Here is an 18475-nt window from a genome sequence, read left to right as displayed (position 1 = left end):
GTACTATCAGATCCCATCGCAGAGAATTTCTTTCTGATTTTCAGCTTGGAAAAATACGCCACTGTACACTTCAAAATTTGTTTTCACACAACCACCAGAAAATAATATGCTTCTCAGTTATAAAACGAAGTAGTGTATCTACTTTCTTCACTTCACAATGTTATGGAGTTAGATGATAATGCCAAGAAACCAAGGGCTATTCTAGACTACAACGCTCCTAAGGCAGCTTAGTTACTCTACTAAGGCAGCATAACGAAGATGTCCACTTGCTGCATTTTTCAACTTGTTGGACATTGTGGCACTGGATGCATACGTCATATGCAAAGATGTGCAAATAACAATTAAAAAGAGTTTATTATTGAACTGACTGAAAAACTGTGTTTAGCGGAGAAAAACAGAAGACGTAGAGTCCCCCAAGTTTTTCATCTGAAATGCAAGAGAACGTGCTGATGAAGAATTACCACTTAATAAAAGAACGAAATGTAAAATATGCCAGTCAAACAAAACAAGGGTACAATGTTGTAACTGTTCAAAGTTTGTTTGTGGAACGTGTAGTGCACCTGTGTGTAAATTTTTTTTCGAAATGCCACTGAATAAATCAATATTCTCGGCTTAGGGTCAATTGACTCCTGTGGTAATTCACCGTTTTCCATTCTGAAACACTTGTTTTGAAAAAAATTTTGTTTGTCGTGTTGATGATGTGTCAAATACCCAGAAAGAATAAAAGTAAAAAAGTTTGAGGTTCCTAGCAAAAAACACTTCTTGTAAAATTAAAAAATAAAATTGCAGAGGGTCAATTGACCCCTCTGGTAGTTCTAGGGTTACTACTGGAGAATTTGAGACTCATTAAATGGCCAGTTCATTACTTGCCCTGGTTATAACCATTGTAATGGTTGGACTATCTTGACAATCGTAACCCGCAAACCAGTCCATTATAAGCTATTATGTCATTCAAGTTTTTACATAATACAAAAAGATTTGTGTCATCTGCATATAGGCCTATTATTAAATCACAGAATTTTAGACTTTGACGTAAGTCATTTTCATAAATTAGACACTATATTTGACCCAGAATACCGTAATAGTGGAATTTGGTCAGTTATCATATTTAAGTTTTGCCGCGATAAGGAAACAATAGAGTTATATCATCACACTCAAACAGATACATTGAAATTATCAAGCAAGAACTTTACACCTGGAAAAAGTCGCTGGTTATTGTTTCACGCGGTGGTTTTTTGTGCGCCAGATTGTCCTGTTTGCTGAAGTTGGTTACGTGCAGGCGTGCAGCATTGCGTTGTTTGGTGGTTGTGGTCAAAGAAATGGAAGAATTAACGAAAGCTGTTCGCAAGCTGGAAGTGGAACAGGTCTGTTGTCACTTAATATTGCATTTTAAGTTTAAATTGAAGATTTCCTTGTGCAGTGGATCGCAAACTATGAAACTGGCATCTTAATTCACAAAATCAGGTCTAGACCAAGTACAGAGTGCATAGTTTTGCAATACTAGCACGCCCAATATTGTTTTCCATTAGCATTAACGGCGCACTTTAATGTGAGTATTTTTGCACTTAATGTATGAAAACCCCCCAATGTCATGATTGGTTGTTTAGCGCACGCAAGATCTTGCTGAAAACGGCCACACTCTGCAGTCCGAGGTCTAGTCTGGTGTAGAAGAGCATGATACAGACATTGTTCGGGGTTAATTGTTGAAGTGTACAACCCAGTCTATACTTCATGGCATGATTCGCCGAAATCTCACGTGTGCAGACACGCCAACTCATGTGTGCAGGTGTGCAACGGCCAGCCAAGTTTGCAGCTATGCGATCTTTCTTCAGCACAGTATATCCAAGCCAACACTTGTAACACAGTATTACCTAACATCTAATCGAAAAATCCTGTGGGCCCAAAAAAATTTTCATCGACCCTTATTGAAATTTGGGGGCAGGGTTTTCACCAAAAGAGCGGAACTCTTGTTGATTAGCAGTCAGCCATTTTCTAACAGCACCCTGCTATTGTTCGCAGCTCGGTAACTGACAGGTTGTTGTTGGTGACATGTTGAGTATCAGTTTAGTTTTTCAACAAATTAAGCCACTGATATGGATTTGTACAAAATATTTTAAAAATTAGTCGTGGGGTGATGATAAGCTCTGGTCCATATTTGGTGGCAGCCGGACGTCCGAGATTAATTCCTTGTGCATTTAACTTTGTACAAATTGCTGCCTGACAGTCTAAATTTAGTAACTTATCCTCTAATCGGTGATTTATTCAAGTATTATATAATTTTAAAATACGACTTCAAATTTTTGGTACCTAGTGAAGTCACAATGCTTTGTATAAAGCACAAAGCGAGGACGTAATCATATCAGGGAACAAGTTCCAAGAAAACTTTGCAAAATGTTTCGAATCATAAAGTTGTTGCACCCCATCCAACACATTGATTGGTCTTTGGCTAATTGCTCATTGTGACTTCATCAGCAAGCGTTATCTCACCAATTTGTCCGTGATGTATTAGAATTGAGACTTGCCAAATGTTTGCCACCACTTAAACTCTGAAGTTATGATGTCACAGGTAACCTACTGAGTGGTCGCCCACCAAGGACCCTGCTTTGAGCTTTTTATATTTTTTCAAATTTCTTTGCCAGTGAATGTCAGTGGCTGCAGCTTATAGCATAGACTCAGTGGGGTAATTATTGGCGATGTATTTGAGCACATTGGACAAGTTAAATTATTTTTATCGTGTGCTGCTGCACTTTGCAAATAGTGATATAATTTTTATGGTCACCCGCTAGCACCACCTGGCGTCATGTTAAGCCTTGTAAAGCAGAAGTTGATAAAGCACGAAAATTGTTCGTTCGACGCAGGTGAAGGATGACCACACGGACAGATGCTGCACATTCATAATGCACGACGAAGATCACACACTCGGCAACGCACTTCGATACGTCATCGGGAAAAAGTGAGGATTTTTGTTACCTCATAACTTCAATTGTTAATGAGGTGAATATGTTTTTAGTCCTGATGTAGAGTTCTGTGGCTACTCCATCCCCCATCCAGCCGAGAAAAAGATCAACTTGAGGATTCAGACAAGAGGTTAGCACATTGTTGCTTGCAAAAGTTTATGCCTCCCCAGGATGTTATTTCTTTGGACTAAGATGGGTCATCAAGACCTAAACTGTATATGCAGTAAACATGGCATGCTTACAAAAGCCATTATTTTCTTTGCAACTAATTGATCCACTCTGTGTTGAAAATGAGTGAAACGAACAAAATAGATGAACCTTTGCTTTAAGCGTCATATGTTTGGGAAGTTAAATTTTTCCAAACTACACCACAAGCAAAAGTTATATCAGATGCAAAGTATTCCATAGTCTGAGGTTGCCAGTCTAAGTTCTTGTTTTGTGTGATGAGCAGGGCCGTCCGCAAGTGAAGTCTTGAGGAAAGGTTTGAAAGATTTGGACGAAATTTGCCAACATGTCTTGGAAACGTTAGAGGTTAGTTTCCATCGTACCAGCACTTTCAGCAACTTCTAATTTCTTCTTCATAATTCTTTGTATTCTGCAGACGTCGACACAAAACTTCCTTCAAAACTCCTCCAATGACGTAATGGATCATTGAATAAAGACCACGAAGTGGCGCCACAATTCTATATTATATGACGTCATCAATTTTGTCTCTGAACATTGTGTCGGATATTGCGCTATCGTGTGGCTGTACATGTACTGATATGTGAACGGCGGTGGCAGCAGAGCGCTGTTTGAAACTTTAGCGATTTTATGACGTCATATTTTTATACAATTGCAACAACTTGCTGGCACATGTCGCCACAGAGCTAGCCATGTGTTTTGACTGAAACTTTAGACTCGCCATTTTCTGGTCACTTCCTTTCCTATTGTGATGTAATAAAAAACCATTGTACGATTGCACTACATCTTTTATTACGTGACAAAGGAACATAAAGACAAAGCAACGGACTTCTATGTACAATGAGTGCGAGTGCACCTTTAATTTGGGCAAATTACAGTGGTACGAATTACGCAAAAGACGCTTCAACTACTGCATTTCCACTTTGCAGTCGCTCACATGTTTATCACGTCATAATGCATGCTATTGATACATAACAGTGATTGGCTGCATCATAGTAGTAGGGTCGATGAATGACATCGGTACAGTGGGGGAAGGGGTGGTCACTGGTACGTACTGGTGGGGAGCAGCCACAGGGCTGGTCCGAACCTGAATGGGAGGGGGTTGTGCAAACTGGAAAACAAAATTTGAAAAATTTAGGAAGGCTTGCACGGTGACGTCATTATGCTAAGTATGCTGATCATTCGTCGTAATTTGCAGAGTTGCAGATTTTAAGCAAATCAAAGGTCTGTTAAGTGCTCGGGCTAGCACCAACCGCGCAGTTAATCATTTCATGCATCGCTTTGTTTGCCTTCTGTGCTCGTTAAAGCTTACAACCCCTCGGCTCAATACCAGCAAACAATGGGTCAGTGTTGCGTAAACAATGCATCGGTGCTGTACAAAGAGTGCGCCTGGCACTGGAATTATGGCGGTCAAAGTACGCTGGGTGAAGGCTTCCGATCAAAACATCGAATCGCCCAAATTTTCAACTCCGGCTGCGCCCCATGTATCCGCGGTAACACGTAGTAATCATGTTATGACGTCATAACCAAAGTGACGTAATCATATTACCTGATATCCAGCTGCTGACGGAGCTATGACCGTTGTCATGGGAACCACAGCTGGAGATCCGTCGGCTTGCAGTGCGAGTTGGGAGAGCGCGTACTCGGCCGCGAAAGATTTCGCTTCTTCAGCGCTGAGGCAGAGTTTGTTTGGCTGAAAAAGATCACAAAGTTACCGATGTCGCATTATCTCGTCAGAGAAGAAGAGTGACGTGATCTCACTTGAAAGTAAGGCTGGTGGGGGAATAAATTGGCCAGGGCAGGGATCGACACTTTGTAAAGAAAAAGCGGTCGACTGTCCGGCCCCGTCGTCGTTAAAAGCTGGTATGAGGGGCTTCCCCACATGTAACGTTGGCAAATGTCGTCTAGAATTGTCTCTGAGGTTCTTGTTGGAGCAAAGACAGCTGGCACCACGTTCTGTGTTATTTGTGGTGTGGCGTATTGTGGTATAGCCTGTGTGGCTGTGGCAGCGATGGCAGGGACGCCAGTATTCGCCTTGTACATAGAGATCGCTTGCTCGCTCGGCGTCTGGGTCACTTCCGGAACCGTAGTGACGTCGCTTCCGCGATCTTGATTATTTTTTGAATAATATCTTCCGTAAGTTGCTTTTCCGGCACTGTACCCCAAATAACTACGGCCGGTTCCCCCCCGGTTCGATGATCCCCGGCCCCTTTCGCTTCTCACTTGTCCACCCCGGATCGGTCTGGATGCTTGGGTGAGGTTATATTGACCCATGGGGTAGTAGGCGATGTCGCTCCCATAAACTCCAGCTGGGTAAACCACCATCCCGTTTTGATTGACAAGCGTTGGTGTCTGAACCTTCGCGAAAAAATAGTTGAAACGGCATGACGTAATGAACCACGATGGATCTACAAATGACGTCAAAGACTTACCAGCGACTGAGGGATGTCGTTGCCTTGACCGAGGACCTTGGCGCCGACCTTGGCCATCCTGTTGTAGTCGTTCTTATCGACCGGTTTGGCCAGAGTGACCTCGACCTCAGCTCCATCGATCTTGGTTAGGTTGATCTTCTTCATCGCCTCCATGCACGCATCGCGGGTACTAAAATGGATGAACGCATAGTCCCTGATCTTTTTTACGCGTTCGACGCTGCCAGGGTGGAACTGACTGAAGACGTTCTGGAGAGTGTCCTCGCTCGTCTCCAGCATCAGGTTCCTCACGTAAAGCACCTTCACCTGGCCCATTATGTCGTCATCAACTTCCTGTTCTGGTTCTGCCCAGTCAACCGCAATCGGATGCCCCCATAATTGGATCCTACCCGGAATCAACTTTCGTCGCGCCATGGCCGCCGCGCGATGACTGTCATATTCCACAAACGCGAACCCGCGATTTTTTGTCTTGTCCGACGCGCTTGGGTATACGATGACGTCAACTACGCCCTCAGTGACTTTATTCATCTCTGCCATGATGTCATCTTTCTTCTTTGTTTTGGGGATTCCCCCAACAAATAGCCTGCAGTTGTCGACGCTGTAGCAGACGCCGAGCAGCCGGCCCTTCCTTATTTCGTAATTGTTCAGCTTCTTCACGGCCCCCTTCGCCTCCGCCTTGCTGTAGAACATGACGAAAGCGTAACCCCGGTTCTTGCCGTCAAAATCCATCATGAGTCGGAGTTCGTAGATTTTGCCAGCTGTCTCGAAAACCGGGACCAACTCATCCTCGAACACGTCACGAGGGATTTTCCCGACAAATACCTCAGCACCCCTGGGGGGTGGTCGGTCCCCCCACCCCGGGGGAGGCCCCCCGTACTTGCGTTGCCCGTTCTCTTGCGTTATTGCGTAGCCAGTCCGCTCGGTCAGGGCTATCAGGGTCGGGTCAGTTATTGCGGTTTCGCTGCTCGCCGCTCGATCAACTGTGACCTCATCAATCGTCATTCTAAAAAAGAAAACGTCATGAAAGTCGTAATAACAATCTGGCAACTACGTCACTATGCTACATAACTATTACGTCATCCTAAAACTAGCCGATTACTTTGAAGTCTCTCGCGGTTCAAAGAAAAACACCAATTCCTGTCCAACCAATGTGAAAATAAAGCGCGGTTAACTCAAAATCGAGAATTCGTGAAAATCGTCAACCACGACGCCCCTACACGCACCAAGTGAGCTTTTGCCATTGTTTCTTTTTATAACCACATTGTGACTTCACAAACAACATGTGACCATTTTGCCGTATAATCAAATGCTAAAAATTGTTTGGTTGGCAGAATTTATGACTGCATGGCACGATCCGTGTCTAAGTCATTCGACCAAACGCGGAAATAGCGAGCCCAAGTAGAATGTGACGTCACAGCATGATATGGGGCTTTATGATATCACAGCAGGCGGAAGAGATTCATTTCTCAGCAATTTTCTTGTTTTCGTATGAATTCAAACAACTTCAACCTTGCTGCGTTGGTCGTGCATATAATTACTCACACACTCACACGCACTCATGCACACACGGTGCAAAATTTCGCAAGTTTTATCCAACCTACGCGCTGTGACGTCATTTCCGTCTATTAGCAGCGGTGAATGGTCGGAAAGCGCAGAGCCGCGAGCTTTGATTTTAAGGCCCACAAGTGTTTTGCTTCAAATCTCACTCGGCCATTGTTCGGTATGACCTGGCCGACTACAACAAAACCCTTTTCACTCGTCGCGGTATGATTGTGACATCACAATAGGCGATCGGTACGCACCTATTCAGATAAATATTAAAAACAAACAAGGAACGTTCACACCCGAGTTAGAACTCGATAACAGACGAACGAGCCAACGTTGCCGCGATGATTCGACTCCATATCTCTCAAGTTCTGGCCATTCCGCGATCTGCAACTTTCTAAACCTTCAGATTCGGGTTTATATTAGTGACGTCATCACAATCCTTTTATATCTTTTAAAGTCTAAATATTTTTAATGACGTCACAATAGTAAACCTTGACTTACTGTTGCGGCACGCGCGGCTGCGCTTTCTAACCGCGTTTGATCTTTAAAGAAATGCGATTCGAGCTGGAAAGTGCCAGCTCTTGCATCTAGAAACGCCCAAACGTAATTTTCAGCCTCGGCCAGCCACCATACGCGGAAGTGAGATCTGGAATTCTCACATGCACCGCTCCTCTGTCAGCTCATAAAAACTTTACTTACTTTTCTATTATGACGTCATCTGTGCGTTGGCATGGCAACTTGTGCGGGGGCAAGTCGACATTATCTTGCAAATCCAATTTACGTTTTTTGCCGACGTCCATTTAAGCACCAAGCTAACACCTTATAGCTGTATATTCTAGAGCATATGCGCTGAATGAGCCACAATAGACGCGTTATGGCCGCTTCCTGCCGCTACAACTTTTCATCGCGCTCCTATGAGCGGCTCATAATTGAATTGCGCGTATCAGCTTTCTAATATTTGGATAAGAACCTGAAACGCTTTTCATTGAGCGCGAGACCTGTTTAGCGAAACGCAAACACTGTTGTAGGTCTACAAATACCCGTCTCTATTTTCCATCGATTTTTTCAAAGAATCCTCAAAATTCGAAATGTCCACTTTCACAACCTATCTTTTACTTCGTGACGTCACGCATTGGGTGAAGCACGGTGCGTTACGCATCAATGAGCACATAAATGTCTTTTCTTTTCCTATTGTGACGATACAAAGCGGAAAAAAATCGATTTTGAACGATTTTCACCTAACTGATGACAATATCACGTGATTAACAGCGTCCTGTTGGTTCTTATTACGTATTAATTAAATTAAAGACACAACGATTGTGACGCCACAATTCCTCATCTTATGTCAAAATCGGTAAAGCAGACCGTGATTGGTTGACTTACCTTGAGTAAGTTATCTGGCAATCTTCCAAATAAGTTAACGCTCGGCGCCCGCTTATTAATAACCCCTCATTTTTTTTCAACATCGATCGCAAAATTATCGTTTTACAAGTTGACGAGATGATTACAAGCCGAGCTCGGCAAACAACCGCGACAAAAAATAAAGCGCTGTGCAGCGATGTCCCGTCGCCCCTTCTAATTATTTACCCACACCAGTGATGTCACAGTGCCTCCAACCTCGCCTGTCTTTGCAGTTTTCCGAGCCCCTGTATCTTCTTTCACCTGATTTGCTAAAACTGCTTCTAACCCAAGTCCTCGGAAAGGTCGCTTGACATTCACCAGTGTGACGTAACAATTGAATAGCAAGAAGCTTAAGTAAGTTATTGAAGCGTTATGAGGATAAAGACCGACTTTATCCTGATTTTCCTATTTTGGTCAAAACTCAGACTCGTTCACCGGTTATAACCATTATGACGTATCAGACGTACATTATTGTGGATGGAAAATATTTTGTATTAAAAAGAATTTTGTTTACAAGTTGGCGCAGAACGCCGATGAACGACGACATCTCGGGCTGGTCGCGATATTTGCGCAACAATCGGTCCAGATAAGAACCATCTGCAGCTCATGCATAACTTTGCTGCTCATAAACTTTATCGCTGAGAAAACTTCAACAAAGGTGCTAATTCTACGTCATATACGGGCATTGTTATCTCATAATGCAGAGTGACATGTGGCGACATGTCTATCACTGTCATTGTGACGTCATAATTAAGGGTTATTCTGGTATTGGTTGTCGCTGCGCTGGCAGAGCAGATGAAATTTCTCACAGAATTTAAGCAAAGCGATCTCGGATCATCGACCTATGACCTTTGATGCCTGAGGGCTTTACCATTTTGATTATGACGTCAGAACCAAGATTCACCAACGGAAAGAAATTTTACGAAGTTGCGTCCGTTGCTTGAACCAATTGAAGCGTCATTACCTCCCCAGCAAATTATCTTCACGGTTTTATTACGTCATAGCGTTATTATGATATGAAAGAAAAGTGATCACATGTGAAAATTGTTTCTTCTCGGCAAAATAACTCAATCGAAAAGGTTTTTAAAAGTTTACTTGGTCCTAGCTGGACAGATCATTGTGACTTGACAATAGAATGTCTCAATATTCGTGTTTGAGAGGCAAGCAAGCATTCAAGCGTAAAATACTGGAAAATTCCAGGATAAATTGCAGGTTATCCTTGCAACTATGATTTTCTAACCGGCCCATCTCCGGTTCTGTGATATTTCAACTTTGTGTTTTTGGTAGAAAATTGAAACCAACCAGAACGAACTTGTTTACGTCATAATTGCGCGAAAACAATGGTTAGATCTCCAGAAATCAGAGCCGTATGACTCGAGTCACTTTTGGAAAAGATTTGACTTGGTTCACATCGGTCTTTGTTGATTAAACTTCAATATTTTCTTTCTCTCGACCAAACCATTAAAGTGTTATTTGAATCAAAGTTTGTTTGTCTACGAATACATTTTTGGTCGAAAAACGAAGGAAATTTTAAGGTTTCTTGTTGCAGAAACGAGGTTTTGCTTTTTCTATGTTTTCGGGTTTCAATTGACTTGAGTCTTATTTGTCAAATGACTCGAGTTTATTGACTTTGTTTGGACTCTGCTACGAATTAATTCTAGATGCCTCGATTTGTTGAAAACTCCATTAGTTCAGCAAGGCTCCCTATTATTACCCGTTTTGCGTGTCTTGTTCTAATTGGCTGAGATCAACACCAACTCAACACAAGAAGATTGTGACGTACGAAAGGCTCAAGTGCACCATCTATCGATGCTCACTATGAATAGATGTCTATGTGGCTGGTGGCAACCACTCTAACCCAGCTCCTAATATTCGACGATAATTTTATTGCAATACGTCAGATGCAGTGTCAAGCACACAGTGGTGAGCGAAGGTCACTTCGCGTCGTTCAACTTCTACTTTCTATTCCGCAGACGAAAATTCAAAAACTACAGAAGCTTTAAAAATCACAGCAGCAAAAGCGGGAATAAACAGCGTTGCATTTCACGAGGAACCGCCCACGTTCACTCCACTACGGCGTGGCTTCAACGCCATGTAACGTCGCCACATGGTGGCGGTATTAGCGCCAGAGGTTGATGAAATCTTTCAGTTCACTTCTTTTCTTCACACCGGGTCAGGTACAATAGGGGGTGGCACAAACATCCCCGGGCGGGCCGTCCCTGGCATCGATGTTTGTCTCATCACAGAAGGAAGTTTCTCGCGCCTGTGAAGAGTGGCTGGCCGCTCGAAGCCAGCTCCTGTGACGTAAGAATTGTTGCTTGTCGCTTGACCAAAAGGGGCAGAAGAACTTTTATGGGGCAACGATGGATAGTGATTTTTCGGGGGTGTGCTCCACCCTTGCTGTGGTGGGTAGTGCATTTTGTGAGCGTATGGTCCCCTAACTTGCAGACTGGGGTAAAGGTTTGGGGGACCATTGCCGATTGAAGAACGCGCCATGGTTCTTCTCTGTTCCTCTGCTTCTCGAACGCTGATTGGTTGATATGGTTGGAATCCCTTCATCCGACCGCTTCCTGGAATCTGCTTAGGCAACGTGCCGTACAGCGACACCTCCTGGCTAGGTTCTTGATACAGAGACAGCTTCTGGGGGGTGCTGTTGGGCGTCGTTGGTTGGGACCGAGAACTTAAACTTGGCGTTCTCATCGGATGATGACGTTGCAGTGATATGACCTCATGACCCATTGATGGCTCCGATAACAATCTCTGACGTTTTTGGGTCACGCATCGCTGAAGATTCAATGACGTAGGCCGTGGAGCTCGGGACGTGTAAACCGACACTGGCTGCAAAGAAAAATTGTTAAAAACAATAGAATTCAATTCAAGCTCGCTAATTGGTCAGATTCAAATCACCTGCTCTAGATCCGTCCGCAATGAATTTCTGGGACTTTCCCCCTTTCCGCTGTCATTTGAGTCGAGCCGTTGCCTAGCAACCCCAGATAGACTGTGTGTCGGAGGGTAAACCCCAATGCCATGTTTCTCCATCTGCAAGAGGGCGCTTTCGAAGTCGCGTATCGCGGTGTCAGAGTCGCGCATTATCTCGTTAGTCTGCGTCATCACCCGCTCGTTACGACGTCGGAGTTTCGCGGATGCGGTCGGGAAAGTTCCTGTTTCGGCAGCCCCATCTTGATAGACGGGTGAAGGTGATCCCCCACTTGAAGAAAGGGAGCCGGAGGGATGCTTGGGACTGAGACGGAGGGTCGCGGCGTCGGCCACGTGTTTCGGAAGCGTCGAATCTAAAGAAAGAGTCGCGGTTTGATTTCTACGTTTCAACTATATACACAATGGCCGCTAGAGGGCTCACCTGAGAAGTAGAAGTCATTGCTTGGAGAGGCGAGGAGAGGCTGGGTGGGAGTGACGTCGCTAATAGCGTCGTGTCGTGATGTGGTGACGCTGCTCGTGCTGTTGAGTCGCGAAGACGACTTTCTCATCGCTCTCGCATTCTCCGCGCGATGCTGCAGGGTCGGTGCTTCCGAGTAATCATTCTCGCGACGTCGGCGCGACTCGGGGACAAACTTATTCTTGGGGGTTATTTGGGGGGTGGTTGATGGGGTGACGTTACGTCGGAAAATGTTGACCCATCGTTGCGCTTTTCGCGTCAGAGAAGCGCTCTTGTCATCCGGACTAATTGCGAGTCTGTGTTCCTCCATCTGCTTCTTCTCGAATTCGTCGACTTCATCGCGCGTCAGACGATCGCAGCAACATTTTTTCCAAATAAGATAGAAAGAAAGGCAGATGACGAAGGTGGCGGTGAAAGTGACGACAGCGACGGTGATGAGGTGGTTCTTAGAGTACATCTCCTCCCCAACCTCAGCCGGCTCTGGGATCACCACCGAGGTGCCCCTCTTGCTCTCGGAGATGGGTTCAGTGGGGGGTTGCGCGGTCGTGTCCTCCTCATCCACGGAAGGGGGATCCGGGCAACGGACAAGGGGGGTCGAAGCGAGGGCGGACGCGAGATTTTGCTCGAATTTCAACCCAGGTTGGTAAGAAACACAATCTCTCCCGCTCCAGCCACAGTAAGGGTCGGCAGCTCCGATACAAGCGCTTCTGCATCGATGGATCGCGCAAGAACTCAACGGAACACTGACGACACAATGAGGGAAAGCGACGACCACAGAGTCAGTTTCGAGAATAATTTGAATAATTTTCCTCTCATCCTTTTCACCCGACCTCGAGCACCTTTAGTGGGGAAATTTTGAATTATGACGTCGATAATATTTTTGTTAGAACTAGATAATCCTGACGTCATCTCACCTTTTTTCGTCGAAAACATTTTGTTCCCTTAGGATGGCTCCCTTCTGCCACCTGGTGTCTGGAGCCAGAGCTCGAATCAGATAACCTTGTTCCGTTCCAATAAAGAGCATTGTGACGTTATTAGAGCCAGCGGCGGGGTCGACAGCCAGAGCGTTCCATCTCGAACCCTGATTGGTTAGTTGAAGCACGCCCTCTACCTGCGGAAATGGAGGAAATGTTGTTGGAAATTTGTGCCGCGAAGTTGCATCCATTTTAATCGAGTGGACTCACTTGTTTGTCCATTTGAGGATGCGAATTGATGAAGAGCAGCTCCGAATCAGTCGCCTTCTCGTCCGGACACAATCCCGGATGCCTCGAGGATGCTGGTGGGATCTTCCCAACATTTGATGACGAAGACGTTACATCATGGCTTGCTTGGAACGCTCCCGTCATGCTTGAGTGCACAGCGTCAAGGGTGAATGAACAGATAGCGGAGCCCGCCAATGAGTTTCTGGGAGAAATTTATGACGTAAAAAACGGGCCCTATGTACTAATAACACGCCATTTGTTTCTGCGTTATCGTCAAACTTACTGTGACGTCGCGAAAGATGCGTAAACAATTGATCTACCATTGGTCACAATAGGGTGCGTGACGTCACGTATCTGATCGAGATAGAATCCATTGTAAGAACAATTGAGGCGCGATTTGAGGAAGGTCGTCCAAGTTTTCTGCAGGACTCGCTTTCCTCCAACGTCATTTTTGCAAACCTTGAAAAACAATCGAAGCGTTTAGAGCAGGGATGTCCAACCTGCGGCCCGTCTGAGATTTTTGTGCGGCCCGCCTGAGATTTTTGTGCGACCCGCTAGTCATTTTCACTACAAAAGTATGTACTTTATGTACCCATTTTTCTTGAAATTTAATGTTTTGCGGCCCATTCAATTATTTCAAGTGACAATGCGGCCCACTATAATAAAAGGTTGGACATCCCTGGTTTAGGAGGTAAAGTAAATCCAGGTTTGGCGGAGGAATATCAACTACCTGGCCGACTTGCGCGATGGATCGTCGCTCGCCGCCCGATAATTCCGAGATTTCGTTGAAGAAAAATAATATTCTTTGGTCGTCGTCCAACATTCGGACAAAACTAGGCTCTGTATAATGACGTCACAAAACAATATTAATTCAAGTTGAAAGGTATTTTGACGACATAGTGGTTGGCAATGGTTACCGTTGATCAGGTCTGAAGTGCTGAGGGGGGGCGATTGTCCCATCGTTCTAGAAATAACAGGGCTGCCCCCGGAGAAGGTTTGGAAGGTGGCGGAGTACAAAGATCCTCCTAAGCAAAGAAAACACGGCTGAGGCGCAATTGCTTTCACTCTTAATCGCGCTTCTTTGTCCGGCTCATTCAAGTGGAGCACTTCTTTGTTAGATATTCGTAAATCACATAGCCGCCTTTATTAAACACTTTTTCACTGTTCTTATTGTTACGTCATAGTCCCTCCCGCGGTTTCTAGGCGGGACGTCTTTGTCAATAACACAAGATTTTATTCCGCACTTTCTGTCAGACATGGCTGGGCAAGAAACCAATAAAGCGAGTTATACGAGGAGTAAGTTTTGGCCGCTAATTCCGCCTCGGGGCGACTTATATCTTTACTCTTATGATGCAATAAACAAAGTTTGTTTGCGTGATATCGATAAATCTCACGGTTAATGATTAACAGACTGATATGGAACCGGTTTAAAGATCGCGGCAATTAAGTGGCCCAGATTGTGCAAAGGTTAATCTTGCAAATGGTCGCGCGATCCAGCGCTCTACAAACACTTCAACAAGCACTACAGCTCACGCCTGTGACGTGCAGCAGACATCGCTGTTTATTTGAACAGAGCGAGATAATCTAGTCAACATCGACGAAAACAGCGGATTCTTACCTGAGAATATGCTCGAGCTGGGCTGGTTGGGTCCGTACGGGCAACGATGTTTGCCGGATATTTTCCGCCCCAAATCCGTCAAAATTACCTTCCTCCCTTCCAATGCCATCTTAAATATAATTTTAGAATAATTGAAAGCTGGAGTCGAGTCATTATAACAATGGGGCACTGTGACGTACTCACCTGATACTTTGTGCAGAGGGGGGTGAACGAATTTGTCCCACAAACCAACAGTTGATTCTGATTGGTCGCTTCCACCACGTTGATGAAGTTGTAGCACACTTCCTGCTCAAACAAATTTTCCATATTTGACCACAATGGCGGCTTCAGGCGATAATTCGCTGTAAAGACGCGACGGGTTGGGACCCGATAAATAATAAATTTTAAGCGACTGAGGTTCTTTTATTTGTCGCCAAACCTTTAAAAAGGGAAATTGTCCAAACTCTATATGACATCCGCCCTAAGTCGCTTATTCGATTAATAGCTTTTAATCACTTGACTAGTTGTCATTATGACGTAATAACCACCTTAGGCTGCCCTTTCATCATACACAGATCACGTGTTTTGTTATTTGATTTCCACGTCAGAACCTGAAAAGTAAAAAGTTTGTAATTACATCATCATAATTTTCTTCGATGACAAAATAAAGACAATTCTTACTTCGTCATAATCGATCTCGCTACTTGGGATTGTTGCTGAAAACTTGGATGGTCGAAGAAAATAAATCGCCTCCCTAGAAAAATAAATCGTTTAATGATCCCAGGATAGGTTAAAGGCGCAATAAAACGTTCCAGACGATTATTATGGTTATTGTGACGTCACTACAACCATAAAATGGCTTCTTAAACATTGGTCTCCTTCTGATTCATTTGTTACATCACAATGGATTCATAAGTTACTCAGTAGACTCGGGTTTTATGTTTCTAATAAAAAGTGAAAATGATTTTAAGAAATCGAGATGAGCGTTGTTACGTCACAACGAGGAACCTTGTTGTTATTATTATTACGCGGTTGAGTTACCAGAGCTTCCATTAACTAGAAATAACTGAATTCCGGTAACATGAGATGTTTAACTGAAAGAAGCGGAAGTTTAACAATAGAATACACGACGAAATTTTCTTTATTGAATGAGACTCCAGCCACCGAACAATGGCCTTTGTTCCTCCTGCAGTGGGATGATTGATTTGCCATTATCAACTAAAACTGGTAGAAAAGTTGGAAAATATCATCTTTGATTCTCTATCTGGTCACAATAAGGCCAGATGCATCTGTACAAACATTGCTACTCTGTTTGCTTCAAAGTCGTTCCAACGGAAGTCTGTTTGTTAGGTCACAATAAACCCGTGAACACGTGATACTTAGATTTGCGAATCGACAGATCGTTTGTTTAATGATCGAGCTCAATTTAACAAAATTAACACAATCACCTGATCGCTTTTTGTGGTGTCTTATTACGTCACAATGGTTAGGTTTGAATGTAGAAGTTTGGTGATCGAAGCCTATTTAATCGGACACTTAAAATCGGCGCCGAATCGAGCGACGGCCTTAGATCGATTTTCAGGTGCGGAGGCGACGCGATTCGTCCTGACAATACTTGCCAATGACGGCGTTTGTTACAAAACAATGTTTTCTATGACGTTGAAATGCAAACCTTGCAGCAATTGCCATTCTTTTTTCACCGTTGAAGCTGATTGGTCGAATTTTCTGCAGGAATTGCAGCCTTTCACTGTTGGTGACGTCATCACCCGTGAATACACGAACCGAGTCACCTGTAGAGAGATGTGCTTATTATTACATCACAATTCGGTGCACCTTGGCCACCTTCTTTGACGTCACAAGCACCCTCGTGTTGTTACAAAGTTTCTCGCGCACAAACAGATCTTATTATGACGTACACAATGGCTTCCCGTTAATTAGAAAAGAGCGCACCTGGCACTTATAGACGCACAAACAGCCAGCGGCGTCACTCGAACAGATTTAGAAAGTTTTAAAGATGTAGTAGAAAGCGGGACACGGTCGAGTGACCACAGCTCTCTGTGGTTTCCCCTCCCCACAGATTGACTCATAGGAGACAGGAACCCCCACTCCATTATTCCCTTTTTAACCAACTAACTTTTATTTTTCCATTTTGTTACGTCATAGAAATGTGGACAAATTTTAACTTTTTCAACAAGTTTAAATACTGAGCCTCTGTTACGTCATAATGCCATGTTTGTTTTGTTGACATTATGGCAGTAGCTGTAGTGAACAAGTCTTCTGCAAACAACCATTCTGGCGTCACAATGTTTGTTCTGCGAGTTGCACACAAAATGACAAACCCTTCTCATAATGAGGTCTTGCTGTTTGAGATTTTTAAAAAACTGCCAAACCCCAGCGACCCATTATTGTGATCTAACAATAGAAATGTTGGCCCTTCAGCCCGTCGATATCTCACAACATTACAATAGATATTACAATCAGCTTATTATTACAGGACGCATCCCTTGTATTGTTGGGAGCTGCTTTTGGTTTAATTTTTCACTCAATCGTCATAAAGCTACAAACCTGCGTCATCTGAAACAGGAACAAGATTCTCAGGAAACCCGGAAGTAACCAGAAATAGCGAACACAGAGCTCTGCGTTTAATAGGTAATTGTCAGTTATACGAGGTCATAATCAATAATTAACTCGTCACCAGGAAGAAAACATCACAAATGAAGCTTTTAATCATTAAACTTACATCGTTGAAAGTGACGTCATAATCAATGTTGTTTCCCCATAAGCGCAATTCAGTAGATTAAAATGATCAAGTGACTAGATCTGTTCAAATCACATCAATAATTAACAACTAGCTGCATATTTAATCAACACCGCTGTCAATCAGAGCTAGCTCAGCCGCTGTCTACGTTGCCTCCTTCACCACAAACTGCTGGTTCTAGCCTCTGTGCTGTGATAAAGCTGCGAATATGACGTCACAACTGCTGTAAAAGTGCGAAAATCGCGAGATGTTGTCGCTTTTACTTCAGCTGAGTAGGAAGCGGCAAGTTTGGAGGGGACCTGGCAAAAATAAACCATGTCAAAGTTTTGGGAGCTGCAGGTTATTCCAGGTCACTTTGTGCATATCACGTCATAGCTTGTTCCTCGATCAAACGCTAAAGCAGATGCTACGCGCCTTCAGTTTCTTACGTCGTAATGGTCTTTTTTTGGCTTCTTATTTTGTTCAATTTAACGCGAATTTCGGAAGAAATGGTCGCGTAGAACCAAACAAGACTATTCCGGCGAAGGCGATACTTCACCGCGATCGCTTTTCTTAAAATCGTCATCGCCACTTGTTATTCTGGCCAACCGATAAGAAATTTCTTTCTTTCTTTTATTATCTCGGACAAGAGCGGGGAGGGCTTACTGGCGGATAAGTTTTTCTCAAGCAGTCGTCTCAATCTCTCTGCCGTTATTCTGTCAGCTCGACGTTAAATCTGTTGTAGGCGCGAGCTGTTTCCACCCAAGTTAATGATCAACCGCTGCTATGGTCACTGCAACTCTATCTAGGCCTGAAACCTCATTAAATTTACAATTTCCTTTCTTAATCAACTCTGTTAAGAAGGAAAGATATAAACACGATTTTCTTTTGTGACGTCACACACACGGGAAGTATAAACGGTTTGTGAGGTCACAATAACATAAATTCCGAAGGAAAGTTAGAATGGAAATACGGAGTTTTCTTAATCAGGAAGAGAGATGTGTTTTATGACGTAATAACGAAGATT

At 43.9% G+C, this 18475-nt stretch overlaps 3 protein-coding genes across 8 annotated transcripts; 1 reads left to right on the top strand and 2 right to left on the bottom strand.

Moving 5' to 3' along the window:
- The first annotated feature begins 1205 nt into the window (after nt 1–1205).
- LOC143451809 (DNA-directed RNA polymerases I and III subunit RPAC2-like) lies at nt 1206–3920 on the top strand. The gene is made up of 5 exons (XM_076952551.1): nt 1206–1364; nt 2859–2953; nt 3011–3087; nt 3409–3488; nt 3559–3920. Exons 1-5 carry the CDS (start codon nt 1320–1322, stop codon nt 3610–3612), a joined length of 351 nt encoding a protein of 116 aa, XP_076808666.1. The 5' UTR covers nt 1206–1319; the 3' UTR covers nt 3613–3920.
- Nucleotides 3908–8730, bottom strand: LOC143451779 (putative RNA-binding protein 46). Of its 5 annotated transcripts, XM_076952541.1 has the most exons (6): nt 7619–7769; nt 7372–7517; nt 5573–6572; nt 4902–5498; nt 4690–4833; nt 3908–4251 (listed from the first exon to the last, which is right to left on the bottom strand). In XM_076952541.1, the coding sequence occupies exons 3-6, from the start codon at nt 6569–6571 to the stop codon at nt 4102–4104; spliced, it is 1890 nt and encodes a 629-aa protein (XP_076808656.1). In that variant the 5' UTR covers nt 6572; nt 7372–7517; nt 7619–7769; the 3' UTR covers nt 3908–4101. The 5 variants fall into 5 exon arrangements, with proteins under 5 accessions (XP_076808656.1, XP_076808633.1, XP_076808623.1 ...); XM_076952518.1 differs by lacking the exons at nt 7372–7517; nt 7619–7769 and adding an exon at nt 8501–8730; XM_076952508.1 differs by lacking the exons at nt 7372–7517; nt 7619–7769 and adding an exon at nt 7817–8411.
- A 1659-nt stretch (nt 8731–10389) lies between these two features.
- Nucleotides 10390–18032, bottom strand: LOC143456673 (uncharacterized). 2 transcript variants are annotated; one of them, XM_076955187.1, is made up of 16 exons: nt 17898–18032; nt 17452–17768; nt 17277–17347; nt 16384–16501; nt 15393–15465; nt 15260–15322; nt 14916–15017; nt 14733–14841; nt 14032–14139; nt 13845–13954; nt 13398–13573; nt 13097–13316; nt 12827–13023; nt 11877–12751; nt 11426–11808; nt 10390–11356 (listed from the first exon to the last, which is right to left on the bottom strand). In XM_076955187.1, the coding sequence occupies exons 2-16, from the start codon at nt 17469–17471 to the stop codon at nt 10682–10684; spliced, it is 3300 nt and encodes a 1099-aa protein (XP_076811302.1). In that variant the 5' UTR covers nt 17472–17768; nt 17898–18032; the 3' UTR covers nt 10390–10681. The 2 variants fall into 2 exon arrangements, with proteins under 2 accessions (XP_076811302.1, XP_076811303.1); XM_076955188.1 differs by lacking the exons at nt 15260–15322; nt 15393–15465; nt 16384–16501; ... (1 more) ...; nt 17452–17768; nt 17898–18032 and adding an exon at nt 15151–15202 and having other exon boundaries at nt 14916–15073.
- Between the last annotated feature and the right edge of the window lie 443 nt (nt 18033–18475).

This window comes from Clavelina lepadiformis, chromosome 1, assembly GCF_947623445.1.
Source record: "Clavelina lepadiformis chromosome 1, kaClaLepa1.1, whole genome shotgun sequence".
Taxonomy (NCBI): Eukaryota; Metazoa; Chordata; class Ascidiacea; order Aplousobranchia; family Clavelinidae; genus Clavelina; species Clavelina lepadiformis.
The sequence above is the reverse complement of the archived record's forward strand: the minus strand, read 5'-3'. Positions and strand labels throughout refer to the sequence as shown.

Bases quoted from the DNA above. Each gene is read 5' to 3' on its own strand.
- LOC143451809 (XM_076952551.1), top strand. From the start codon at position 1,320: ATGGAAGAATTAACGAAAGCTGTTCGCAAGCTGGAAGTGGAACAG. The intron at 2,954-3,010 runs GTGAGGATTTTT...ATATGTTTTTAG, and splicing joins CGATACGTCATCGGGAAAAA to TCCTGATGTAGAGTTCTGTG. The intron at 3,489-3,558 runs GTTAGTTTCCAT...TGTATTCTGCAG, and splicing joins ATGTCTTGGAAACGTTAGAG to ACGTCGACACAAAACTTCCT.
- LOC143451779 (XM_076952508.1), bottom strand. From the start codon at position 7,917: ATGGACGTCGGCAAAAAACGTAAATTGGATTTGCAAGATAATGTCGAC. The intron at 4,834-4,901 runs GTGAGATCACGT...GATCTTTTTCAG, and splicing joins CCCACCAGCCTTACTTTCAA to CCAAACAAACTCTGCCTCAG. The intron at 4,252-4,689 runs GTAATATGATTA...TTTGTTTTCCAG, and splicing joins CGTCAGCAGCTGGATATCAG to TTTGCACAACCCCCTCCCAT.
- LOC143456673 (XM_076955187.1), bottom strand. From the start codon at position 17,471: ATGACGTCACTTTCAACGAT. The intron at 17,348-17,451 runs GTAAGTTTAATG...TATTAAACGCAG, and splicing joins ATGACGTCACTTTCAACGAT to AGCTCTGTGTTCGCTATTTC. The intron at 13,024-13,096 runs GTGAGTCCACTC...CCATTTCCGCAG, and splicing joins ATCCTCAAATGGACAAACAA to GTAGAGGGCGTGCTTCAACT.